The sequence below is a fragment of the Malaya genurostris genome, chromosome 1 (assembly GCF_030247185.1).
Source record: "Malaya genurostris strain Urasoe2022 chromosome 1, Malgen_1.1, whole genome shotgun sequence".
Lineage (NCBI taxonomy): Eukaryota > Metazoa > Arthropoda > Insecta > Diptera > Culicidae > Malaya > Malaya genurostris.
In genome coordinates this window covers 2,340,948-2,368,296 of record NC_080570.1, presented here as the reverse complement: position 1 = coordinate 2,368,296, position 27,349 = coordinate 2,340,948, and the positions used below count along the sequence as shown (strand labels likewise).

General features: G+C 38.9%; 3 protein-coding genes across 7 annotated transcripts in view; 1 reads left to right on the top strand and 2 right to left on the bottom strand.

Annotated features, from left to right (window-relative positions):
- Nucleotides 1-16: 16 nt before the first annotated feature.
- Nucleotides 17-1,558, top strand: LOC131429508 (evolutionarily conserved signaling intermediate in Toll pathway, mitochondrial). The gene is made up of 2 exons (XM_058593679.1): nucleotides 17-1,069; nucleotides 1,134-1,558. The coding sequence occupies exons 1-2, from the start codon at nucleotides 130-132 to the stop codon at nucleotides 1,448-1,450; spliced, it is 1,257 nt and encodes a 418-aa protein (XP_058449662.1). The 5' UTR covers nucleotides 17-129; the 3' UTR covers nucleotides 1,451-1,558.
- A 2,313-nt stretch (nucleotides 1,559-3,871) lies between these two features.
- The window catches only part of LOC131429445 (GTP-binding protein 2), a 70,047-nt gene continuing 46,569 nt past the window's right edge, over nucleotides 3,872-27,349 (bottom strand). The window contains exons 1-4 of one of the 5 annotated variants that reach the window (XM_058593594.1): nucleotides 13,881-14,076; nucleotides 5,466-6,267; nucleotides 4,570-5,397; nucleotides 3,872-4,503 (exon numbers count right to left, since the gene is read on the bottom strand). In XM_058593594.1, coding sequence (XP_058449577.1) covers nucleotides 4,228-4,503; nucleotides 4,570-5,397; nucleotides 5,466-6,248 — 1,887 coding nt within the window. In that variant the 5' untranslated portion in view covers nucleotides 6,249-6,267; nucleotides 13,881-14,076 and the 3' untranslated portion in view covers nucleotides 3,872-4,227. Of the gene's footprint in view, nucleotides 4,504-4,569; nucleotides 5,398-5,465; nucleotides 6,268-6,343; nucleotides 6,490-12,257; nucleotides 12,363-12,893; nucleotides 13,050-13,880; nucleotides 14,077-27,349 lie in introns of those variants that run through there. The other 4 variants (XM_058593602.1, XM_058593609.1, XM_058593585.1 and 1 more) reach the window with 4 other exon arrangements.
- LOC131429517 (tubulin beta chain-like) lies at nucleotides 18,919-26,661 on the bottom strand. Its single transcript, XM_058593690.1, has 5 exons — nucleotides 26,399-26,661; nucleotides 26,099-26,328; nucleotides 25,727-25,894; nucleotides 25,145-25,409; nucleotides 18,919-19,486 (listed from the first exon to the last, which is right to left on the bottom strand). The coding sequence occupies exons 1-5, from the start codon at nucleotides 26,472-26,474 to the stop codon at nucleotides 19,095-19,097; spliced, it is 1,131 nt and encodes a 376-aa protein (XP_058449673.1). The 5' UTR covers nucleotides 26,475-26,661; the 3' UTR covers nucleotides 18,919-19,094.

The window sequence follows — 27,349 nt, the reverse complement described above, 5'->3', positions numbered from 1 at the left end:
ATTTAACGAGAAAAAAAAATAAACAAACTTCTAATCAGCTGGAAGGAGCGTTACAACTTGCGTTACATTTTTCTGCCGCCGAAAGAGAAAGGGCATATGGGGGCACTGGGCAATTGAAGCTTAATACGAATGTCAGTTCGGGTTTGTTTTGATCTTCACTTTCGTCTCGATATCGGCAGATTTTTGTGCACCGGTCAAATGATACTGATTAGGCAACAAATTGGAACCGTCTATCGATTGTCCCGCACAACGATTCGGGCTTGTAGTGCCAGTTCTAAGAAATCTTCAGAAGAAGGTGATGATAGCAGAGAAAATCGTTCCGAGGCCAAACTAGCACTGAGAACACAATTTTTCGAGCATGTTTCGAAACGGGATAAACAAACCTACATCGATATGGTACGGGTATTTGAACAGCAAAGTGTCCACCGAAGGAATCACGTAGAATTTATTTATGCTGCCCTGAAGCACATGGAAGAGTTTGGGGTACACAAAGACCTTCAGGTCTACAAAGCTCTGATTGAGGTGATGCCGAAGGGCAAGTTTATTCCGACCAACATCTTCCAGGCGGAATTCATGCATTATCCGCGCCAGCAGCAGGTAATCATCGATCTGCTGGAACAGATGGAGGACAATGGAGTTATTCCAGACTACGAAATGGAATCAATGTTGCTCAATGTGTTCGGAAAGAAAGGTCACCCTGTGCGGAAGTACTGGCGGATGATGTACTGGATGCCAAAATTTAAAAATCTATCCCCTTGGCCGTTACCGAACCCAGTACCGGATGATTCTCTGGAGCTAGCTAAAATGGCAGTGGAACGGATGTGTTCGGTCGATTTGCTGTCACAGATTTCGCTGTTCGATTCGAAGGATGTTCCTGAAGCTCTTGATCACACGTGGATCGTTAGCGGTCAGAGTTCGGAACAATCAGAACTGCTTGCCCGACACAAGCAGAAACCCGTCTTCATTGAAGGCCCCTTCCTGATATGGCTGCGAAATAGATCAATAAACTATTTTCTACTGAAAAGCGAATCGAACCCGCCCCCTTTGCCAGATGACGAAGATCTGGATGGTATTTCTAACATTTTTTTAAATTGTAGTGACTTGATTAATGAAATGCGATTATTTTTTTGTAGATGTTCGCCGACTGCGAGTACCTTTCTTGGGCATTGGTATGACCCATTCAGCACCACCACCGAAGAATAAGTTAGCACTCAAAAGGTCTGTTCACGAGCAGGACGATGGAACGATTTTTGCCATTTGCTGTACTGGTTCGTCCACCAAAGATTCACTGTTATCCTGGGTACGACTACTGGAGAAGAACGGCAATCCCTGTCTAGAACATCTTCCTGTGTTGTTTAAATTTACTTCCCAGATACCGGACCAGCTTAAAGTTATTGCTTCCGGCGCTTCGCATAAGAAACAAGGGGACGTGCGTCAGAATGAAACTTAACTGGAGTTGTAGATGAGTGGATCTTGTAAATGCAATTAATAATGTAAATGTAAATCTATTTAAATAGAGAGCATAACCAATTTGATATGCATTTAAATTTTTATCAATTATTTCCATCTATGCAAAATTTGATGACGCGTATTCAGTCCGCCAATTGTAGAAGGGACCTCCACGTGATTCAGCGCAAATAAAATTCTTACAGAATCTACCGTGGAGTAGAAAGTATTGTTACTCTCAGCCGAAATTAATCGTAATTGACGACGAGACGTACAGTGAATCTGACGCCAATCATTTCCCCGGCCAGGAGTTTTTCGTCGAAAAATTTTCCAAGAAATACTTTGGTGTGGCAAGCGATTTGTGGGTGCGGGAAATTTAGCAAGTGGTAAATTATATATAAACAACAACAACAGCGTTGAACAATTATAATTGGAGATCACATTTCCGAATTCAGAATTCCACAGGGAAGCCATTTGGTGTCTTTAATAATTTTGTTGTACTTCAACAATTGTATCTTTTCCCTGGAGAGTACTCGTCAATCGCCTGTTGATTATACCAAGATTTACACTACAACATCCGCAAATTAGAAGACATTGTATTTCTGGATTGGAGAAAAAAAGCCATTACAATTCGACTACTTTCTGAATGGTCCTTGGTGGGATCGACTAACGTCAAAGATCTTAGCGTTCTTCTCGACGAACCGCATACATTCAGGAAACACATTGTAGCTAAAGCAAGCGGTAATCTAGGATTCTTAATGATGATGACTGAGCACTTTACGGATGTGCAGAGAGATGATATTTGCACCTGAAGTCCGTCTCAAACCAAGAACAAATAAATTTATCGTGTGCGGGTCGGTTACAGAAACTTTCACGTTTCGTTTTTGACTCATCAGTGCGTAGTAATTTATGTTGAACTGCTAGCGCGACTTAACGGCTCAACATAAACCAGACGAAACGTGAAATAAATCAAATTTTTGAGAACTTGAAAGTGTGAACTTTTTCGCTGCATAGAAGCTGAACAATGTATTTTAGAAGCAACTTAGAGCATTTAATTAATTACTCAGGCTACTCAGAATTCTATTCATGAACTTCGTAAGTTGCTTAAGCCAAATCAGTCATTTTTATCCGAACTTTTGGGTAGTTGGAATTGGACGAGAGAAAAGGTCGAACATTGGATTTCGAAACTCAGAATGTGTAATTCTGGTCCACCTGAATTCTGAACTTAATTTCAGTTTTAGAATTTTGTTTCAAAATTCAGTTTTAGAAATTAGGTCCAGGTTACAGGTTTAGAAATTAAAACTATAACTCTGAAGTTGAATCCTAATTCTGGAACTGTTCTCTTGACTAGATTCATTTCCTTAATTTATGTTCAAAATTTGAATCCAGAATTCTGATTTAGGATTCCAACTTCCGAATTCTGGATTAAAATTCAAGATTTGGATTTTAGATCTCAACTCCTAACAATCTCAACTGGAACTGCCTTCTTAACCAGAATTTAATTCCTGAATTCAGTTCCTGAATTAAGTTTGAACTGAATTCTTGACCTGGATTCCGAACTAGAATTTTGAAACTGAATTCTGAGTCTGTTCTATATTTCGAATTTTGATTTGAATTCAGTTTCAGTTTCTGATGGGGACGGAAGTAGCGTGAGTAGCCCACCTGGGTTCGATTCCCAACCCCGCACATAGGGTCAGAATGTTTTTCTGATCCGAAGAGTCGAATTTTAAGATCAGGAGTTAAAACCTTTATAATCGAATAAAAAAAAAGTTTCGGTTCCGGTTCCTGGTCCAAAATTTAAGTTCTGGTGTAGATAAATAAATTCTGCCAATCGGAGTATGTAAATCAACATAAAACTACTATAACAAAACTCTGCAGTTCAATTTGAATCGATAAGTTTCTGCTATTTACAGAACAATTTTTATTTTCCTCGTTTTTTTTTAAACTCCGAGCGAAAACGTTTGCTTTCGGCTTATACTGACCGATTCAGGTATGGTCATTTTGGGGTTCGTCTGAAACGCCAGTGCAAAGCAGTTCAAATTGAACTGCCTAAGGCAAAACACTACGTTCAATTTGAAACATTTCACGTCCTGAGCGCACGCCTACTGCGATCATTTTTTATCCCCATAGTTGAATCGTTCTCGTGTTGGCGAGTATAAACTGACAACCTGAGTTGTCTAACAATATGTAGCCAATCTTACATCGTTTTCGCTTTAGGAAACTGGAACTGACCAGCGATAAGTTAGGAGGTTTAGTTCACACGTGTGTGAGCTAATCCGATATAAAAATCTGGTTCGAAACTGACTTGAAATACACACTTTGACAACAGTTAGGGCGGAACCTCTTCGATTCAATGCGGTTTACGAAATAATCTTTCGATAGGTGCTCATCACCTACCGACAATTGACAATTGAAGAACAGTTAATTATGTTTTGTTATCATTTTATTCATTGATTCATAAAAGGATTCACACACACTTAGAAGAGTCCTTGATGACAAATGTTTAACGATATTCGATTTCAAGTATTTTTTAAAGTTTAAAATCATGTACACGCATACTGGTATATATTGAAAAAAAAAAAACGCGAACGTTCTGAAGTACTGAAAAAGGAAGTCAAAGCTCTATCCACTACTAAATATAACGAAATCACAGGTTTTGTTTTAGTCTTTATGTACAGGCGGAGTAGCAGGAAACTTTCAAAAAAAAAAAAAATCGTCAAATTTTGACTTTTCATCATACGTTTCCGGCAACGTAGTCAAACAAACAAACAAAAAATAAACTTATTTCATCTTTTCATTAAGCGGAAAAACTTGCGTCACTTTCCCAATACCTTTGCTAATACCCTCGCGGAACAATATCCGCATACCTGGCCGAACATACTCAGGATGACGTACGAATCGGAACAGCACTGAGGCAGTCTGATTGGTGGATATTCCGTTCGTTCCCACTCCCATAATCCCTTCGATGATGGCCGTTTGCCGTATGCTTCCGATGTGCACCGTAGTCTGAAAGCCCTTGTAGATCCGGGTAGCATGGAACAGGACGGAGACGCGTGCCTTCAAACGAAATAAACGACTAATTTGAAAATGGATCCATTTTTAATAATGGTAGCGGGGCATTACCTGGAAGAAGTAGGAGCCATAGGCACTGTCATCTTCCTCATAGCCGGGCAGTATCACCATACCACTGCGTAGCGGTGGCAAATCGTCACTGGGATAGAAGGAAAGCGATGCACTTTGACCGGCACGAACCACTCGACAGGGTGCTTTGTTTCGGTGAATTGTTTGAACTGTCACAGGGTAGAATGTCCCGTCCTGTAGGGGTCCAATGCGAACCTGAACCTTTTCCATCAGCACTCCTTTCGACAGTAAGCCACCGACCACCGGGCCGACTTCGGCAACTTTGAAAATTTCATCGATCTGAAATTCGATCGGTTCCTGTTTTAGTCTCTCCTTTTCAGAATTGCTGATTCCGGGCGATAGCACGTAAAGATACTTCGTCAACAGTTCCATCCCATCGCCCGTAACATTCGAAACACAAAAGATCGGCACAATCTGTTCCACATTTTGGTGTGCATTCGCGTTCAGCACGTCATCCTCGTTCACGATCAGGTATGGCACTTTGCGGTAGCCCACGGAAGTAAGCAAGTGTTTCAATTCGAACAGCATTTCGTCCGGTGGAACCAGATCCAGTTTGGTGACCACTATCGAAAACGGCATATCCAGAGCGTGCACGATGGCCAAATGTTCGTGCGTCATGTTGCTGATATTGCTTCCGGCGGCCACTACGATAAGTGCGTGATGCGGTGAATATCCGGTCAGTGCCAAAACCGTCGTTTTGATGTACCGACGGTGCCCCGCTAGGTCCATAAATGTCACAAGCTTCGTCGAACGGTCGCTTATCTCTTCGGCCGTCATCATCTCGTTGTATTTGTAGTTAATTACATTGCCCTTTTTTGATTGTCGAACTCATTAGGTCACATCCGTGATAGGGAAAAAATATAGGAAAGGATATTTACCTGTTGGTCGAAACCCAATGTTTCGTGGGAAATGCACGATGTTCGCCCGGTTTGGATTTCGTGCATATGACGAAACATGTTGAGACGGGCCCGACCCCGTCCATTGTCATATTCGCCCTGTGTCAGAACTCCCAGCAGCGTCGACTTGCCGGCATCGGCTCCTCCGAGAACGGCAACCCGCACTTCAATGTTGTGTTGATCATCGGGAATTTTTCGAACCAACACTTCGACTACGGATCGGCCAGCTTTGAGGGACTTTCGTCGAAGCACCGAAGTCGAAGCATCCAACTTCCGTGCCATTTGGTTCAGTGTGTGTAGCGAGCAGTTCATGTCGCTTTCACTGAGTCCGTGCAGTTGCCCCGAATCGGACACACCGATTTCGTAGATCGCTTCACCGTTGCCCTCCCGCAGACGCCACTTCATCTGGGTCACCAGGTGCTCGAATCGCTGCTTGGAGGGATTGATTAATTTCAGCTTATATTCGATATTGCCCAGCTGGGGCTCCGGAGGTAGAATGTCCAGATCGAAATCGATCAGTGCCAATGTTGGTGAGTTTGGCTGAACAAACTGCTGATGATGGTCTAGCACCCGGTTCGGAATCGGCACCGATTGTTTGCTTTTGTTTTTCAGTACAAACTCCTCGTACGACAGAAGCATCTCATCGTCGTCGTCATCGTTGTCATCGTCCTCATTGCGGTTGTTGTTTATGTTATCGCTGAGATCGCATCCACCCGTCGAGGAGGAACAAGCGGTTGGATCAAATAAATCAAAAAAGGTGCTCATTGTTACGAAGTAAGGTTGCCTGCAAAAAAAAAAAAACGAAAACGAGTTGATTTTGTGGGAGATCTTCAAGTAGACAAATGTAATTTTTTTTTTACATTTTGAAGGCCTAATAACAACACTGCTGTGATGACTATGGTGACAAATGTTTTGAGGGTCTGCTCTGATATCTTTTGGTTACTGATTGTAAATACAAACAAAAACCTTCACAGCACTCACACATTTTGTTATCAAGTTTCTTCACCACCTCGTCATTTCGAAAAGCTGTGTTTATCGGGTTCATCGATAATGTTTCATGAAAAACGGTCAGAGATAACCGTTCAACGGAAATTCCACATTCATTTAGTCTAATCAGCACTGTTTCTGTTTAATTTTGGGTGAGGGAGATGATCTCAATCGCCCTTTTTAGTAGTACTGATACTTGAGATGAAATTGGATCACTATTCAAACATTCGTTGATTTCCTTCGTGGTTATCGTATTGAAAGATTCATTCCCGTCAAATCTATCTTTTCCGTGGCTAAACCGTGTAAATTACGAATTGTCCTCTTTACTCGGTACTATAGACTGCAGAAAAATCAGCTTAATGCAATAAAATCCAGTTATTAGACCTTCAACAACTTTTGGACTTAAAAAAATGCCTTGTATAATTCAACTGCCATTCGATTCGGAATCAATGCAGCTTGCATCGCAACGTCGTTTTAGTATAGTAAAAATTTAGTAAACCATTGAAAAATTGGTTTGAATTGACCTATGTTTTGACGAGCCAATCACATCATGCCATAGTGATGTCATCCTCTTGATATTTCAAACACGACCGACGGTTTCGATCGTTTCTTCACTTCTCACATTGCATTCAGTTTAATAAAAAAATCCACACCAAAAATATATCGTCATTTCATTGTATAGAAAATCACAAGCGAATATCCATTCCATAATCATTAGTTTTCACTTACGTTGAGATAATCAGTGCACAACCCGTAAATTTTGTTACGAACTGAAATTTGGGATACAAATAATCACATAGCGACAATGAATCAGGTTAAAACCGAGATTAAATAAAAGATTTAAAAAATAACTTAGAGTAGATAATCCCAGAGACATAACCGCGAGATTGACTCAGGACAGGCATTCCAGATGGGTATAGATAGCAATTGATTTGATACCGTTTGATGTTTAAAATTTGTAGTATTGAAAAGGACCATTCGGGTTCAAAAGATTGCGTTTGTATTTTGTTCTCTCTGTGACGCTAAACGCGCTCCAGAATTGACATGTCGGGGCCTGGACGAATTACACGAACATTCGTTATCGCACTTCCTCTTGGCCTTTGCCGCGTCGTATTTTACCTGCATGTATTGAAACATGTTCAAGCTTTCACCAATTTTTTACAAAGATACAACTAAACGATTGGTTACATTTCTGCTTTAAGGCCATTTCAATGAAGCTTTTAAAAAATTTGCAAAAAACCAAAAACCTTTGAAAAACTTTTATCTATCTGCAGAATAAAGATGGCTAAAAATTCGGAGGATTTTTCGAGTGTTATTAAAAACAGCTCAGAAAAATGAGTGTTTTTGTGATCTTTTACAATTATTACACACATTCAAACTGAAGCGGATTTTCTTCAGTTCATTGAAAAATTTATCTTGTTCTGTGGAAAACTTAGAAAACTTACAAAACTAACATCATTCTGTTTATAAATTGAATTAGCATCGTTGCAAAATAATTTGTATATCATTTAGTACTTCCAAATCGTCAAAATACAACGACATCGGTTATATGAAATTCATTGAATTTCCATGAAAAGCGTGAAAAGTTTTTTTTTCCAAAAATGTGTTTGAATGTAATCCTTGTAGCCAGCATAAGGTTTATTTGAAAAAAAAATTGTCATGTCAATAATTGTGAAAGATCAAAAAAAACTTTTTTTTTCAGAGCTATTTTTGATAAGACTCGGAAAATCCTCCGAATTTTCAGCCTACAGATAGATAAAAGTTTTTCAAAGGTCTGTATGTTTTTGGTTTTGGCAAATTTTTCAAAATTGAAATTTTCCTAAAACCATCCACGCGCATGGTACTTGGACGATGGCCTTAAGCTCCGCCCATATTAGGTTTTCAAAACTAAAGCATTTTAAAAGTTACTGAAAGATTTCCGATATGAAACTGTCATAATGTCATTTGGGATTCATTTCTAGTCCATAAAGGTGCCATATTGTGGAAGTTTCCTCCATATTAAACACTGCTCGGTGCATTTTGCTTGAACTCAAAGCAACTGAATGTTGGTTTTATTTGCATTCGTTTAATGCGCAGTCCGCACTGTGAACGGTTCACTATACTGATCATTTCATTAGATTTTTTCTAAACGGATTATTTTTACTTCTGATTTGCATATTTCAAAGAAGAATAATTCCTATAGTCTTTTGGGAAACCCTTAGAAAGGCCGATTAATTGATTTTTCCGTGTTGCTCATATTTCGGTGTATTTTTCTCGAATGCGAACGACCAGCAGCTGGATGATGACGCAATCGCTCATATATTACAATATTTCATTTATCTCAATATTTAAGTGAAAGAAACTATCAAAATACTTCACCGGATTCATTTCTGGCATCCAGAAGGACCAAACTGTAGAATTCTCTACAATATTAAACACTGTTCGGAACATTTTTCTCGAACGCGTGGCAGCTAAGTGATAGTTCGTTTGTTGCAAATTTCGTACAGCAAAATATTGCACACAGCTAATCAAATTATTCTAGATTCGCACTAAACTGATGATTTTTACCTTCGATTTGCAAAGAATCAATTCTAATAGTTCTTTAGATAACATTTAGAACCATTAGAACGGCTGATTTTGTATAATGTTCTCCATCGTTGTCCACTTTTCGTTTTCTCCAATGCAAACGACCACCAGCAAGATGATGCACGCATATTTGTTTGAAGCGAAACTCATACACTGGGGTCTCTATTTACGCGGATTTCCGAAGTTACGCGGTTAAGTCAACTTTACAGCAGATCTCGACGTTTCAAAGACATTCGGCATAAAAAAAAATTTCTTTAGTTTTGAGTTTTTTTACGGGGATTTCCGAAGAGTCCCCAGTGTACTGCGAATGTCCAACATCAGATATGCTCACAAAAGAACTAGTTGTGGTGTTTTCTGCGTTTGGGCTTGAGGAGCGGAACCTCATATTCGCCATTGACTGAAGCACCAATTGAATAATGCCGGGTGTAGTTCCACTGTCTTGCCGCAGATGGCAGCCTGCGCACTCGATGTGTCTCCGTTCATGGATTATCATAGACTGAAGCTAGCAAACGTGCAACGAGTTCTATTTATAGATTCGGTTAATTTTAATGTTTCGTGTTTGGACCTATTTTTTCACTGTTTAAACAATGCACAGTGGTCTGAAACGGGAAGTTAGCGTGACAAAAATATGTTCGCTAACGGCTCCAGGTAAAAATAGTAAAAAAAATGGTTAAAATTGTTCAGTAAAACATCTATTTTCGGCTGTAGTTTTTGTGTGTCTCATCTCACGAATGGACAATGTATGGAACACTTGAAGAGCTAACTTGATACTAATGACACCCTTCCCATTTTCGCTCAAATGATTTATTATATTATGAACTTTCAGGAACCGCGTAGGATACATTTTTAAGGATCTGGCATCTAATGAATATTGATATTCATTGGTTGACTAGTTTTTGATGAAAATAAACAATCATAACTTTTTACTGGTAGCTCATATGAAAAAGCTTGGCTCAGCAACATTGTGCGCAATAATTATTTCAACAACTCTTCTGAAAACAACCTTTCCATAGAACATTTCACAAAAAAGTGATTTTTCAGGAACCACCTTAATTTTACTCGGGAAAATTGATGTAACTCGATCAAAAGAAAAGCTAGAGAGGTGCTTTTTTCAGCAAAGTTACTCAGAATAAAATTTTCTACAGCTTTAATGTACAATAAAATCGTTTTTGAGTTTAATTAAGAAGATTTCAGGACCACTCTTGTAACTTTTTTTTTGTCAAAAGGAGCGCCATTTGATTATAAACAACTTTGGTTAAGACACCAACTACAAAAAACTAATATTTAATGGTGAAAATATTTGTCACGCCAATTTCCCGTTTCGGACCACTGTGCTGTTTTCGTAAGAAACGTGGTATTAGCAACAATATTACATTTTTTTTCTATTCGTTTTCGTTTTCGAATTAGAGAAAATACTCAATCAGGGAAACAGTTATAAGGAAATCAAATCTGGAGTAATTTCGTTACACTTTCGTGTCGTGAATTTTTAAAAATGCACCCAGGCGAGCACAGTAAAGAAAGACGTAGTCCTACGACAAAATAAACAGTCACATAGCGATCTTTAACTCCGATATTCTTGAGCTTGAGCTTGAGCTTTAGCGACCACCCCTGGTTGCCACTCCGTTACAGATCGGGATTAGCTGAAGTTGTACGGGGAATTTCTAGATGATCCAACCTGGGACTGGTAAATCATCTATCAACGTACATCTTCTGGTAACCCCAGAATTCATTGATCAGAACCGGCGCCGTCCAGGCCCGAACGTAGATCGTCTAAGGAATGGGAAGGGATGTTAGTCCAACACTTGTTGTTACTGGAGGCCGTATATACTACTGCGCACTCCACAAGTGTCACGGGAGAAGGATATTTGTTAGTATAAATTTCAGTAATGGTAGAATTAGCGTGCGACTTAGTATGTTCGGATGCACCACTAAACTCACTGACTTCCCTAGTGAACGTTTCAACAATATCCGATCTGAAGTCCCGGAAAGTCTTGATTCACAGTTCTTATTCGTGAAGGAAAATTTTAAATGCTATCGCGTAACGAATAAAAACTTCCATTTTTTTCTAAATGGAATGACCTGCTACAAAATAAACGAGTGAATAGGATTAAGACAAAATAGTTTCAGTTTTTAGATTCATTCTAGTTACATATTTTCAATATTTTTATAAAATCATTTTAAATCACCAAACAAAGGTCAACAGATTTCACGTAATAATTATTCATTACCTTAATTAATAATTAAATTATTTATTATTACTTTAATTATTAATTAAAGTTATTATTTGGTTATTTTGGTTGATCTGGGCAGCCGGCTACCGAGAAAAAATATTAGTTTATCAAACAAACAAGTATTTTTTTCATTATTTATTCAATATCTCTGTTATTAACTTTGTAATATTAATGGATTTGCGCATTGGTTGATTTTTATCAATCAATTTATAATCATTAAAGACAAGCAATAACATGGAAGAAGAAACATACCAAATAAAACTTTTCTCCAAAGCTAACCGCAAATTGATAAGTTGAATGAAGAGAGAATTTAGTAAAATAGAGTAATCAGAAGTGAAACGTTGGAAATATCTGAGAACTGAAAAAAAGGAACTCCTGCAAATGTCGCCTTTTACGACATGGAAGCAGGAACCCAGTGGATCTATTTTTGTCCCATTTTTTCCGCTGGATTCCACACAGCATCTAGGCTTGTACTATCCGGAGAAAGATAATAGGTACTATCAATCTCCTAGTGGGCCCCAGCACCTCGATCTTTAACTCTGATATTCTGTATTGAAACAATCGATTTTCTGTACTCGTTTTGTTGTCATTAATATACAAAACAAAGATAATTTCAGCAATCCGAAACTAAACAGGGACGGGACCAGCAAAATGACAAAAGAAACTAATTATACCTACGTCAGGCAAAGTGCAAAATTGTTTCGAGAACTTTAAAGTAGAGCTGTGCGAAATAAGGTTATTCTGTTTGAGCTATCGACTATACGAAACAATCCACACCAATGACTTGTCTGTCAAATATATCGCCACGCCTACTACTATAGCATTTTGTACATGTGGCAGAATTGTGTACTAAAGGAATACCAAAGTGTATCTCGAGAAGAATATTGTCGATACTTGTTGGCATAATTTAAGCTAGAACTTATCGACGAAATGTCAATAAAACATGTTAGAATATTGGTACTTGGTAACACATAAATGAAAATTATCTTACTCTTAAATCCACACACATTCGTCGTGAAAGGGCAAAGAATAAATAACCTTTACAGAGCTGCACAGCTGATTACGGTTTATGCCATTCACTCACAAAACATCAACAGCAAACTGCAAGCAAAGAACGGTCGTCGATGTTGATTGTATTGATGTTTTGGCAGCAGTTCGGTTTGCGGGACTACTGCTGCCAGCTGTTTTTAGCTTGTGTCTAAAGTTATTTAATTCAATGAATGAATAAATACGTAAATATACATGATCTCTGACCATTCACTTTCCTTGTACATTTGCTTACGTTTTTTAGTTCGCCTAAACCACAAACAGAACGCGCGTTCCGTGAATTCACTGTTCAAAACAAATTTTGATAAATATTTTGTAAAAGTTTAATTTTAGATTCACTTTATATGCTTGAGAGAAACGTTTTCATTGGGGGTATATCGGGGAGGGAGAAAAAGGGTAGTTAGCTAAAACCATTCGTTTGACCTTGCAGAGGTTTTTGCTATCCTATTTTATTAGTTCAATCTCCAACATCAGCTGGGGCTCAATCGCTTTTAAAATGTGTTATGGCTTTTTCTAAGCCCTACATACAAGGAACCGTATTTCAACAACAAAAGATCTACGATAGTTTTCACTGCCTTACCTTATCGAGCCGATTAGGCCACGAGAAAAGGTCTGACCTTGATAAAATGCAGCCACGGAGCCCTACTTTTACAGCCCGAAAACAGAATGGTAACACAACTTATTTGCACCACCGATGAATGGATAATGTGCAAGACGGATGGCGCGGCTCGTACTCTACCAAAGCAGACCGCCTAGCGTTTGCCTGGGGGTCTGGTGGTGGTGGGTCTGACATATCGTGAAGCCGCTCGCTACCACAATAAACACACACGCAAGCCAACGCTTTTCGATTTTGCTACTTCTGATTCTGTTTGACGCAAACAGGCAGATTAACAGAATAGCAACAAAATAATAAAATATGAAATATTGTTTATTATATCGATGATCTTTGTCAGTTCGGGGGAAAATGGTCTACTGCTTATCTGATCTAAAATTTATCGGGGTAAGCGCTTTAAGCAAGATAATCTATTTATTTTCACTAAACCATAATTCTTCACTTCCGTTGCTTTCAGGGATCAACGGGTTAAAGAAACATTACTCAACATGGTTCTAAAAATTCTATACTGTTGTTTACAAAAAACTCTTATTGCAGTTCTTATTCCGTGCATTATTTCACCGCAGCTCGCAAGTTGCAACCATAACAAGCGAAGATAGAAAAGACAGAAAACTAAAAATAAATAAACGTTCGGTGATATACCAGCTTACCCATCACAGTTCATCACCCCACCCCGCCCCGCAGGGGGTTGATGTAAAAATAATAAGAAAAATCGAAATTTCATCATTGCAAAATTTGTTGATAAACAATCTGATGAGACGCTATGGGAATCTGATTCGCCAATTGCGGCAAGATTTTCCACGAAGCAATCCATAGTTTATGGACCCTTAACGGATCGATAGAACCCCGAGTCATCGTCTTGAAGTTAATTTTTTCTTCGATTTCGTCACTTTTCACGGTTACAGCCAAGTGTCCATTATTTGTTTCCACTGTGTAAACTACTACAAAACTCACCAAAACTATCGAGTTTTTCTCTTGAAAAACAAAACACTGACTGGTCACTAGACACTTCAATACGGCCACTTTCCTAGTCAACCGATACGGAACACTTTTCCGCTCGAATATTTCGTTCCTTTGTGCAACTTTACTACGAAAATACATTCAACGATAATCGCGTCATCTTCTACAGTGTCCGTTTCTGCCAGAAACCGTTTTCGACGTTTCGTTTTATGCGAGCGCGTTGCAAAATTGATCAGTGCATCGCTTCAGTGTTGCCTCATTTACAATAAAATCAATGCATTAACGCAGAAAAATTCCGGTTGCACGATTCATACGACGACACGACCTGCCACTCGTTTATTAAAACTGTATCGCAAATTTAACTACCCCTCAGTAACTCGTAATGTCAAAACGAAATCGCTTGGAAAAATATTCAAACTGGCAACATAAGATGATATTTTATTGATTTTGAATAACAGTTACCATAACCTTGGTTACTGTATACTGAAGACTTATGAAATGTAAACAAATGAAACTGCAAAACGGGTATATTTTTACGAAAAAATTAGAATGGATTCATCGGTTCAAGTGGAAGATCCGTTTTATACAGTTACTGTTAGAGCAGTGGATCAATTAGTCGGTCTTGGTGTAGTAATTTTAGCCACATTTGTGGTTTGAAATTAGCCTATGGATGGGACTACGAAGTACTACTGTATTTGAAAAGAATACACGGATTCGGCATTCAAAATAATTATGCCATGCTACTAACGATAAATAATGATACCTGAAATAAAATCTACTTGAAGGAAACGGACATACCAAAAACTAAACTGATCTTAAAATGATCGAATGTTTTGCAGAAGCTTGGACTCACTATGGAAAATCTTTTTGTTTTTATTCGTCATTCTCCTCAGATAGTTTAATGTACGTAATAGTATGAAATAAAAATAGTGAATGATTTTTAAGCGAATCCTTCAATTCTCCTTTATTCATTGTATTGGCAAAATTTTATTAGACAAATGAACATTGGCAAATGTTTTTCTAGGGAATATCGCCCTTTTCTAGTATATCACCCTTGTGCCGTACATGTCCAACTCTAAGATCATTTCCGAATACGATGAACTGCAAAGAGTAAAATCTGTGTTAGCTGAATGAAAATGATGTAATATCAAAATACTTTTTGGAACGTAATCATGGTATGTTTATATACCACAACATACCTATATTGAAAGCTAACAAATAAAATTTCAAGAACTCACTTTTATTACAGCTTGCACTCATGATGGCTGTAACATTTGCACGTTCTACATTATTAAGTTACTCTTATAAAGTGGTAATGAGGGACCAAAAGTTAAATAATTTTAACTGTTCCTCAACTTAGTTTTGTTTATTTATTCGGGGTTCCTAGGTAACTAGTTCGTAGCAACTTAAACAGTGTTGCTCGAGAAGAATATTTTTATCATTATCAAGGGGTCGCTATATTTGTGGTAACTGGTGGTTAATCGCTAACAGACACGTTTTATTTCGATTTTTCTTCGGAGTGCCTGGTCGTGTCGTCGATTCATACTTCAGAAAGACAGACTAAACACTAGTGAATATTTCGACGTGACACTTGGCACAGATGTCACTGACAGTCATACCAACCTAGAAAATTTCGACGAATAAGTAGTATTTGTCATATAAATCGTACACATCTTATAATTCACAAGTCATATGGAAACTTATAATCTTTATTAAAAATGTAGATGAAATCCATAAGAGTATTATGTACAATCAATATAAAAACCTGATTGAACTCATCCCATTACACAGTTCATATTCAATTGATGTGTCATATGGATCGTACGCAGTTGATATTTCATAAAATACATATAAACTTCAATGAAAGTGCACATAAAAGCTAAATGATGTCCAATAAATTTTGAATCATCATAACCGTTTTGAAATTAATAGGAATATCATATACTGATACATATACTGATCATATTCAAAACTTGCCCAAAACGGCACTACCTCCCAAAAAGATTAAAATGCAAATCGATTGATTGAAAATAAAGTTTTTAAATAGCGTATTAAAACAGATTCATGAGAATTCAATCTCATTTTTTTTTCGAATCGGATCACTTGGTTTTTAGGACGTTGAAAAAAAACGCGAAATATCCACCCCGATTGGCCGATGGTCATGTGCATCAACGTTGCCAGGTATACCGTATTCGGTATATCGGTATTTATACAGACATTTGACCTCTATACCGCAATACAGATATGTACTCCCAAAATACCGATAATTCAGGAATCGTACATATAAATACCGATTTTCGTCGATAGCATGGATAGACAGGAGAAAAGGTTGCTACGAGACCTTTGCAAATGAGAGCCTCTCTTTGTTTACTTTCTCTTTTGATTATTACGGTGCCATTACTGCAACTTCTTGAAAGTTTTCTATATAAATCGAAAGCTTGTAGTTTGAACTTGAAAGTTTTGCGAAGACTAAGGCGTCAAATATAAAATCAATCCGGTAGATCGTGAAAGAAAACGTAAACAAAGAGAAACTGTCATTTGCAGTTAGGCCCTTTTGTCGTGGGACTGTCGATATCATCTCTCGATTGATTTTTCATTAGGGCGTATAAGCAAGTGACAATTTCTCTTTAATCACTCTCTCTTTCGATTATTGTGATGTGATTAAAAAGATTTTCTTTGATATCACTATTCTGTTTGAAAGTCGAATGTTTCGGGTATCATTTCATGCAAAGAGTTGAGTGATAAACGTGGATACCGCTTGGTAATTAATAGAAGAGAAAGTAAACAAAGAGAAACTAAATTTTGGTTTCACGCAACGATTTATTTTGCGATCAAATTTTTCACATGTCACAATCAATCTGGTCACGATAAAATTCTTGCATAAAATATTTTCTGTAAAAAACGTGTTATGTAATGTAATGCAAGTTTAATAATATTTTTATATATCCATACATACATACACTTGAACTGTTAAAAGACCCCAAGGAAGGTGTTTCCTTCTAAAACACGTGAAAACTTTTTTGATTATCCACGGGAGAAAAATTCTCTGTTTTATAAGAAACAATACTGATACGGTTAATTCAAACAATAAACTTAGTTGTCATTACACAAATAAGATCATAGATAAAATGAATCAATATTTTTCTTGATATAAATGTAAAACACGATTGAATTAACAAATACGTTGCCAATAACTTCAACTCAACCTTAGTTTTTCGTTAGCCAGGATGAGAATTTGTCTTCAAATCAAATAGATATAATAGTTAACCTCGGTTTCGGACACGATGCGGAATGAACTGGTGATCACATTTTTCTATATGACAGGGCGGTAAATTAAAGTGCCTTAAACCAGAGTGACGACAGCTGTTCGTTTGGAAAGGCAGCTTTGTTCCAAACGAGCAAACGGCCTGTCAAACACAATACAAAGCGAACGAAACTGTCAACATTTCGGATTAAACGTTTTGAGTTGTTGCCAGCATTACGGATGAGATGTCGTCACTCTGGTTATAGGCACTCTACGGTAAATGAACAGAAAGATGTGAGCACCCGCATTGGCTAGACTGCCCGACGGCTGACTAACGGCTGCCGGCTGGTAGCCATTCTGGTGTCCGGTTGCCTCACCGTTACCAGACTTACACCTTAAACGATACAAACGTATCCCCCAGGATTTCTGAGGTAGACGTGGCTTCCAGCCGTTTGTCATACCGATGGAATTCTTTGACATTTTCAGCGAAGGTGAAAAGATGAAAACGCTCGGCTAACTTAGATACTGGTTACTATGTTTTGCCAAATTTGATTTCACAGCCGTCACTGAAACAATTTCGGTAGCCGTCTGGTGACCATGGCTGCCCATGGTAGCCAGAACGCTATGCGGGCAGGGATGTCAAATTTGCAGATTTTTACAAACAAGATTTTAATTTCTAAATAAGAAAATTGCGAGGAAGAAAAACGTGAACATTTACCGTTGCAGGACCATCCATCGATCGGTATTGATGATCATATATCAGATTTGATTTCTTATTTGAGGAGCCATGAACTCAATCATGTTCATTTAATGCAACGCATTTGGAAAAACAGACTGGATTTTGTACAAAAAATATCAACATAAAATTTAATTTTGAAACCAACTTGTCAGACCTTCTATTGATAAATAAAATCTATATAGTGCTACTAAATGTTAATTATCTACACAATCTCAATTCCTTGAAACACCGTTCTGTGGTAAATTTCAATAGGAAGATTATTGGCGAACAAGACATTTGAATGGTCAGTTCCTGGATCGTATCGACACTGATGTATTCCGGCAAACCTAACATAGTTTTCATCTTCGGAAAATTAAAACGTTTGTTTGATGTTAATATCGAATCTAAATTTACCACTATTGAACTAAAATTCGAAATGTTTTTATTAGGTTAGTATTAGATGAATAAATCTTGCACGCTTTTTTGCGCTTCAGAATATCGAATATCGCTCCACTGTCTCTTTACTAAAGAAGGACTAATTCACATCGAACATATTTAAAAATATAACAAAGTAATAGGAATCAATAGAAATAATTCTTCATGATAAGAGTAGTGGTTTTGAGAAAAAATTTTTTTTGATACGGAAAGAAGTCGTGTTGAATTCTAAAAAATATCAGTTGTTACCGCGAAAATAACCGAATAGTGAGCCTAATTTTGGTCGATATTGTGAAGTGTTAATCGTACTAGAAAAAAAATCAGAAAAAAAGTAATGGTTCTGAAAAGATCACTTTTCAGATTCTCATCATTAATGCTCCTTTTTTACACAGGGTCTAACGGTTGAAAAAAGCTATCGTTCAACAAAATAAATTCAAATGTTTTGTCATTCGAACAACATTTCGTATTTTTTCCGTAGAAAAATATTGAGATATAAGCCGGTGAAGAAGTTGTTTGGAGGACGCTTCTTAGAAATCATGACTTAGACTAATCAGAAGTCAACGAATCAAAGCAGTATAGTAAAAGTAAATGTTTTTCTAAACCCCAAACTTTTTCGCTGAAACTTATTAACAGACTTTTTGGTTTTGTTTTAAAATTGCCAATATTTATTTGTAACAAGTTTAAATACCATTTTCTAACATTTTTTTGTAGGGACTTTAGTTTCAGTAAAATAATATATGGAACACATTTCTCCGCGCCTTGGTTCTCAGGCAACGTATGTCTGTTGAAGCTGTGCAGAAAAACTGTACTCTTACTCCACTATATGCTCTTCTTCTTCCGGTACCTCCTCACCATCTTCATACTCATCGACGGACGCTTCCTGATACTGTTGGTACTCCGAAATCAAATCGTTCATGTTGGACTCGGCTTCGGTGAATTCCATCTCGTCCATGCCCTCGCCGGTGTACCAGTGCAAGAAGGCCTTCCGTCTGAACATGGCCGTGAACTGTTCGGAGATGCGTTTGAATATCTCCTGAATGGCAGTGGTGTTTCCGATGAACGTGGCCGACATCTTGAGGCCGCGCGGTGCGATGTCACACACAGCGACTTTCACGTTGTTCGGGATCCATTCGACAAAGTAGCTGCTGTTCTTGCTCTGTATGTTCAACATCTGCTGGTCTACTTCTTTCATAGACATAACACCTGAAGAAGAAAAAAAATTATACATGAAATTGAATGAACAAGAATTTCCCGAAACCAGACACCAAACACTATCAAATCATAATTATCTGATCGTTAAAATTGAGACGACGAATCAAGCCAGGAATCAGAAGCTCCCCAGGAATAAAAAAAAAAACAAATCGAGAGGAAGAAATTGCGATAAAATAATTTATTACTTTCGTTTTACGAACCATGGCCTTACACTACCGAAACGGATGGGCCCATTGTAATCTGTTAATTAGAATCGAACAACAGAATCATTATCTCACCATTATCATAATTCCATTCCTGGTCCGTTCGAAGATTTTCCGGCGAGCGAGCATATTCTGCATCCCCGTCGTGGCAGGATGATAAAACGACGAGCGAGGACTGCATTCGCTTCGGTTCATCACCCACCCCATCGAGCAAGTGTTGAAATATTTTCGCCATGAATTTTCGGTGCAGGCACCAACCCCAATCAAGACACGCTTGGCAGGGCCAACTGTGATCATCCACACTTAATTATGGCAGGCGTGGCGCGCAAGGGTGCTGGGATTTACACTCCCAGCTCTTTTACCTCAAAACAGAGCAGTGATTGCTTGGGTTGAGTTGGTAGGACGAAGGAATGCGCGACATCGTTTTTCCGCTTGGGCGGAAGTTAACAAAAGAAATACCATTCGGCGGCGTTTCATGATGCCGCGCTTGGTGCGAGTCCCGAATGAAGAGGCCATCATGCCTGCAGTGTAGATAACAAGCCGAAGCCAAATCGCGTAAAGAACGTGAAAAGAATATAAAGCATTTAACACTCATTACCCCACCATTAGACTGTCTTATACCTGAACGGTAGTAATTTGAATGTTGGACAAACTCCGGAGGCTGGGGTTGTAATCACCCTTGTTATCTCCGGCTAATTGCTTGTCGAATGCGTTTTCGGGGTGTGAAAATTTATGTCGATTTTCTAGTGAAGACTATTATTTTAACCACGATACGCGCAGATTTCTTCAAATGAAAACACAAAACTTTTATCGGTCTGAGATTGCTCGTGGTTTGGCACAAACTTCATCACATTTAGACTACAAAAAGTGGTCCGTTGTATACCGAATATTGTTGATAGAAGTCAAAAAACCTTAATACATCGAACTGAGTCGATCAGTATATAACACTCTGGACTTCCGTGAATTCGTTCTGAAGTCAGTTTTTCCAGCAATTCTATTACTTTTCTATAGAGAAAGGAAAAAAATCGTGATTTACCTGCAGTAGTGCAATGATGCCTTATTCATAATCGCTGATATGAGAAAAAGTTACATAGATGTGTGACTATTTTCGTCAATCCACACACGTTCCTTAACTTACATGGCTCAAGGTGTATATGAAGGAGAAGCCCATACGCCGAATCATTTCCACTTTCAGCTTTGAGTTGCTGAGAAACGAATCACAACTCCGAAGAACCTTCATACCATCCCTCCGAATACAGGAGAAGGTTTGAAATTTTTACCACTCATCATCCTATAACACTAGAACCGGAAGTTGGATTTGGATGCAATTTAACAGTCATCCATGGGACTATGAGACCTTTTATTAGACTCTTAGCTTATGAAAATCGGTTAAGCCATATTGGAGAAATCGAACCAGGCTTCGTTTTTAAATTTTTGAACACAATTTCCGATACATATCGAAATTCGGAAACTGGGCACTGATATAGCCACAGTCGGTTTGTTTGACCATTAACTAATAAGAATAGTTTTAGGTGTGGTTTCGAAGGTTGTAATTTTAAACCGAAACCGGAAAAAGATTAAAGATAACATTTAATAGGCACCCATGGAAATATGCAGAACCGTAGAGGTGGAAGGGGAAAAGGGAGGAATCCTCCTGGAAATTGGAAGATACAAAATTGTTTTTTCATGGTTCATAACAAAAAAAAATCGAAACAAATTAAGTTGGCTGGCGGATTATTTTGTTAACAGAATGTTTTTAAAAATCTTTTGATTCGATGATATTTCCATCCTCCAATGTTTTGTAATTCTCATGTTTATGGGCCCGTAATATTGCCCGAATTTTCTCTCAACGGCCCTGGGAATATGACATTTTATTTCAATTTATTTTTTTTTAAATTGGTGGAGACATCTTTGAAAAATCTATGCCTGACCCTCAATTAACAAAACCTCCAAAGTAGAACAGTCTTTAGCAAAGTTTCGAAGTTTTTACATTTTTTGTATCTGTCACTTAATACGGCGATTTGAGTTTTTTATACATTTATCGTCGAATCAAATTTGACAGTAACTTTCGCAACTATAAGACCTTTCATTTGAACCTAAGTTTGTGAAAATCGGAGTGACCATCTCTGAGAAATCTGTTTGTGTTCCGTTTTAGAGCTGTTGTTCATTATTCCTGGTACCTCCGGAACCGGGAATCGGGTACCGGTATAAGTGAATTGAGTTCATTTGGGCATCAACTAACGAGTTTTACAAATAAGAATAATGTATTAACAAACTCTTTCGCTTCTTTGACTTCCGGAACCGGAAGACAGATCTAAATAAATATCACAGGTCTTCTGTGGGAACCAAGATCCTCTCATTTCGTTCTGAGTTTATGAAAATTGCGGTAGCCATCTCTAAGAAAATGCATATTTTCCTCATATTTTGCATATCCTGCAGCTCCGGAACCGGAAGTCAAATCCAGATAAAATCGAAAAAAAATAAACCTGAGTTTGAGAATCAGTTTCAAAATCTCAAAACAAAAAAAAAATTGAGTGCATAGTTTTTTGCAAACTTTTACACATATCATCCCGTAATTCCGGAACCGGTAATGGGATCTGCATGAAAATAACTAAATTTTCTGTGGAAAATTAGATCTTTCATTTGAATCTAAGTTTGTGAAAATCGGTCCAATCACCTTCGGGGAAATCCATTTGCGTTACACACACGTACATTTTGCGGCGATCCCGACGAACTGTGTCGAATGGAATATTATAACAGTTGATTTTTTTCCCTCATGAAGTAGTTCAGGTCTGGCCTTCTCCAACCGGAATTGCTGGACGGGTTCAGGTATCCTTCCGGTTGATTCTCAGAATCTCAGGGTGTCGATAGTGCTGATTCTGGAAGAACTTCATTTGTCGAGGAGCTTACCGTCGATTAAGGCTAAATCTAGTCGATTAGCCGTCCCAACACAGGTTTCGAGCAGTCAGCCGCCGGTGAAGCGGAAGCCATGCTTCAACCGGAATCGCCGGACCGACTTAGGCACTCATTCTTGTGCTGTAACAGAAGTATACTCAAGCCTCCGTTTACGTACGCTTTTTTACGTTACCTCCCTTTACGTAGCTCATTTCACGAACCAAATCCCAAATGACGTAATCGTTTTTTTACGAATCTACTTCGTAACATAAATTTTTTGCATAAATTGAAAACGATTTCTATGGAAACTACTACAATCATGATATTTTTGAAACGGACTTGAAGAGTAGATTCGGGAAAACGATGATTGAGGTATTTTTAAATCCAAGATGGCGGTTTCAGTTAATTGATATTTTTTGAAATTCCTTACAATATGGATATTTTCTACAACGGATTTGAAGAGCAGCTGCCGGAATACTATGCTAGATGTCGTTTCGAAAACCAATACGGTGGATCATCTTGAATTTTGAAACGTTCTCAAACATCATTTGCTAACATATACTTTTCAAATTCATTCCGAAAATACTCATATGTAAGTTTTCAAGGAATGTCAATACCTTATGATAAAAAAAGAACCGGAATTTTCATTTTGAAATTCCCGCGCTTGTCCAATCGGTAGACTTTTTTTCTCTCAACGTTGGCAACACTTTCATACACATTCTGTCAAATTTTGACGCATATCGTACGATTAGTTTTTGTTTGGCGTCTATACAAAGAAGTTGAAAAATTTTCGTGTGTCGATTTTTATAATGGATGAAAATTTAGAACAACGTGCGTGTATCAAATTTTGCGTTGCAAATGGATTGAAGTGTTCCGAAACGTTGAAAATGTTAGAAAAGACCATTGGTGAATCGTGTCTAGGAAAAACACAGGCATACGAGTGGTATAAATGCTTCAAAGGTGGTCGTACAAGCTTGGATCATGATGAGATCCCTGGCCGCCCAACAACATCTGTTACTGAAGAAAACATTGAATCGGCGAAGCAAATCGTGTTGCAAAATCGTTCTGTACCGATTAGAGAGATTGCTGTGTTGTTGGGCATCTCTTATGAATCAGCCGAACACATTTTAACTGATGTTTTGGGTTTGAAACGCGTCGCTTCTCGGCTGGTGCCAAAAAAGCTGAATTTCATTCAAAAACAGCGTCGTGTTGATGTGGCCAAAGAGATGATTTCCAACGCAAACTCAACCAATATCATCAACCAAGCACCATACTCTTCAGATATGACCCCGTGTGACTTTTTCCTCTTCCCCAGACTCAAATTGCCATTGCGGGGAACGCGTTTTGAGATCATAGAGACCATAAAAGAGAATATGCTGCGTGAACTAAAGGCCATACCTTCGGCGGCCTATAAAACTTGTATGGAAAATTGGATCAAGCGTTGGCATGCATGTATTGCCGCAGGAGGAGAGTACTTTGAAGGCGATAATAAAGAAATTTATTAAAAATTGAAATGTTGCGTTTTTTTAATAAAATTCCGGTTCTTTTTTGATCATAAGGTATACCGGAAGTTACCATATTGGATTTCAAAGCAACATCTAACAAAGCTTTCCAGCATCTGCTCTTCAAACCCGCTCAGAAAATACCCATATTGTGAGGGTTTTCAACGAATATCAATAGACCGAAAGTCGCCATCTTGCATTCAGGTTCGACCTCAAATATGGTTTTATGATACCTACTCATCAAAACGGTTTCGAAAATACTTATATTGTAAGGTTTTAAAAGGAATATCAATTAACACGGAAGTCGTTATCTTTATATTCACTGCACAACAGCGCCGCTTTCATGTATTCATGGGTTTGGAGGCAAGATTTTTTTGTGGTTTGGCAAGATATTTGTATTAACCAAATCCCAAATAACGTTAACTTTTTTTACGAACTATCTCGATTAACGAACCCTCGTTTAGTTCGAGAACGGAGGCTTCGGTGTATCGGTATCGTAACACTGGTTAGGATCGTTGGGGCGCCAGTGAATTGGAAGCCATGCTCCAATCGGAGTCGCTGAACCGACCGCGAGATCCTTCCACTTGATTCGTAGACGGATATTGAAAGCGCAGTTTCCAGTAGAACTTCCTTTGCAAAGGATCTTTCCATCGGTGTACACTAGATCCATCGTCCATGCTCCAAACGGAGTCACCGGACCGATCTAGACATTCATTTGGGTGTACCATCAGAAAACTCTCCATCGCTGTAGTCTAGATCTTTCGTCGGCAACTAGACGAGAAGTTCGTGATGTAGCACTGGATAGGATCATCGAGGTGATGGTGAAGTGGAAACCATTCTCCAACTGGATTCGTAGACGGGAATCGGAAACGTTGGTCGAGAACTAAACCGAAGGTTCATTACGTAAATCTCCCGTAGAGAAACGATGGCAGGAGTTAATTCCAGGAGTATCCCGGTATCGACAGGTTCCGAATTCACCGCCGACACGAGTAGAAGTGGGCAAGCTCAACCCCCTCCTAAAGTAATGCTATATAACCAGTAAAACTTACCTCGGAAGATGGCAGCACAGGTCAGATAGCGACCGTGCCTGGGATCGCACGCCGTCATCATGTTCTTTGCGTCGAACATCTGGGCGGTCAGTTCGTGTACGCTGAGCGCTCGGTACTGCTGGGAGCCCTTGGCCGTCAGAGGGGCAAAACCGGGCATGAAGAAATGTAACCGAGGGAATGGAACCATGTTGACAGCCAGCTTCCGCAAGTCCGCATTTAGCTGACCGGGGAAACGTAGACACGTAGTCACACCGGACATAGTTATCTGCAAAAGTGAACAGTTTGTTATTGCTTTGTATTTTTGACTGCAAAAGAATTGGTTTAAGTGGTATTGGTTGGTCAGACGTAGCAGACTTTGACTCACTGAAATCAAGTGATTCAAATCAGAGTAAGTTGGATCCACCAGTCGCAGTGTTCGGTAGCAGATGTCGTACAGGGCTTCGTTGTCAATACAGTGCGAGGCGTCGCTAGTCTCCACCAATTGATGTACAGATAAGGTGGCGTTGTACGGTTCAAGTACCACGTCGGAAACCTAGAGTCCCGGAGAGTCGGGTAAAAAGATAATCATAAAATATTACTTACAGAGACTAGATGATTCAGATCACCGTACGTCGGTGATGTAAGCTTCAACGTGCGGAAGCAGATATCGTAGAGCGCTTCGTTATCGATACAGAACGTCTCGTCGGTATTTTCGACCAACTGATGGATGGACAGGGTGGCATTGTACGGCTCTACGACAGTGTCCGAAACCTATCCCGGACGTTCGTGTCGAGTGGGTAGATGAAACACGTTTCACGAGTAGCGGGACGCAGACAGATGGGCAGATGGAACGAGGAAAGAGAAAAGAAAAGTTTGGTTTTGAGATCCACTTACCAACCCAAGCAAACATTCAATGATCTGGTGAACCACGATGATGAGTCGCACAAAAAATTATCATTCCGTAATGGAACTTACCTTCGGTGACGGTACAACGGAGAATGTGTTCATAATTCTGTCCGGGTACTCTTCGCGTATTTTCGATATGAGTAGTGTTCCCATACCTGACCCGGTTCCTCCACCGAGTGAATGTGCCAACTGGAATCCCTGAAGACAGTCGCATCCTTCTGATTCTTTGCGTATCACTTCCAGTACGCTGTCGACCAGTTCGGCACCCTCTGTGTAGTGACCCTTGGCCCAGTTGTTTCCTGTCCGAAAGCAGATACCAATTTTGATTCATTGTTTATAGGAGTTTATAGGAGCCAATCCCAAACTTACCTGCTCCCGATTGTCCATAGACAAAGTTATCTGGTCGAAACAGAGCTCCATACGGAGACTGTCGTACCGAGTCCATCGTACCCGGTTCCAAGTCGACCAGGACGGCACGCGGTACGTATTTGTTCCCATTAGCTTCCGTGTAGTACACGTCGATCCGCTCCAGCTGGAGGTCATTATCGCCGTGGTAATGACCGGTTGGATCGATACCATGCTCATCTGATATGATTTCCCAGAACTAGACGACGATTGAGTAAGGAAAAAGGTGCCGATTGGTGTATCATATTGGTACAACAAGGTCCATCAGGTCGTGGATTAATGTCGGCACTAGAGAACAAGAGGCAAGTATGTATTTGCGAAACAGGAAGACTTTGCTACCCCGGAGCAAGAATGATGACAAATTGGATATAATTTTTCGAGCAAACCAGTCCAAGCCAAGGGGAAGCTGCACCTGGGACATGGATTGGACGTTTTTTTATTGGTTGAAAATATAACAAACAGATCATCAGATCAAACCGAAGGAAGGAAGGAAAAATATTCATTGATAAATAATGTTAATTTATAATACAAGTACAAAGTTTTTCTTTCCTCGGAAAATGAATCATATTGCGGCACACGACAGCGTCATTCGACTAGCGCAGAGCAGTAATCGAACAGATTATCTCCCATCGAGGTTTTATGGTCAGTGATTGGATCAATGAGCCCGTCACATTCGAACAAACTTTCTCATTTCAACCGTCACACGTCTTGCACCTTTTTTTTTTTTTGTTCGGTCACTGCTACTAACAAACATATCAGGATGAAAAAAAAGAAAGAGTTTTGAATAATTCATGATGGCCGCAAAAAAAAATTCGCAAAAGCTCTCTGAATTTCCAATTTTTCCTAAACTAACATCAAGATCGTACCGCGGCTTATGACCACCGAAACGGACGCCTACCGTGAATGGAGCACAGT

Excerpts from the sequence above, each read along its gene's own strand:
- LOC131429508 (XM_058593679.1), top strand. The coding sequence starts at position 130 with ATGTCAGTTCGGGTTTGTTTTGATCTTCACTTTCGTCTCGATATCGGC. Across the intron at positions 1,070-1,133 it reads AGATGACGAAGATCTGGATG|ATGTTCGCCGACTGCGAGTA; the intron begins GTATTTCTAACA and ends ATTTTTTTGTAG.
- LOC131429517 (XM_058593690.1), bottom strand. The coding sequence starts at position 26,474 with ATGGACTCGGTACGACAGTCTCCGTATGGAGCTCTGTTTCGACCAGAT. Across the intron at positions 26,329-26,398 it reads CTATGGACAATCGGGAGCAG|GAAACAACTGGGCCAAGGGT; the intron begins GTAAGTTTGGGA and ends GCTTTCGGACAG. Across the intron at positions 25,410-25,726 it reads ATCTGAATCATCTAGTCTCT|ATAACTATGTCCGGTGTGAC; the intron begins GTAAGTAATATT and ends TCACTTTTGCAG.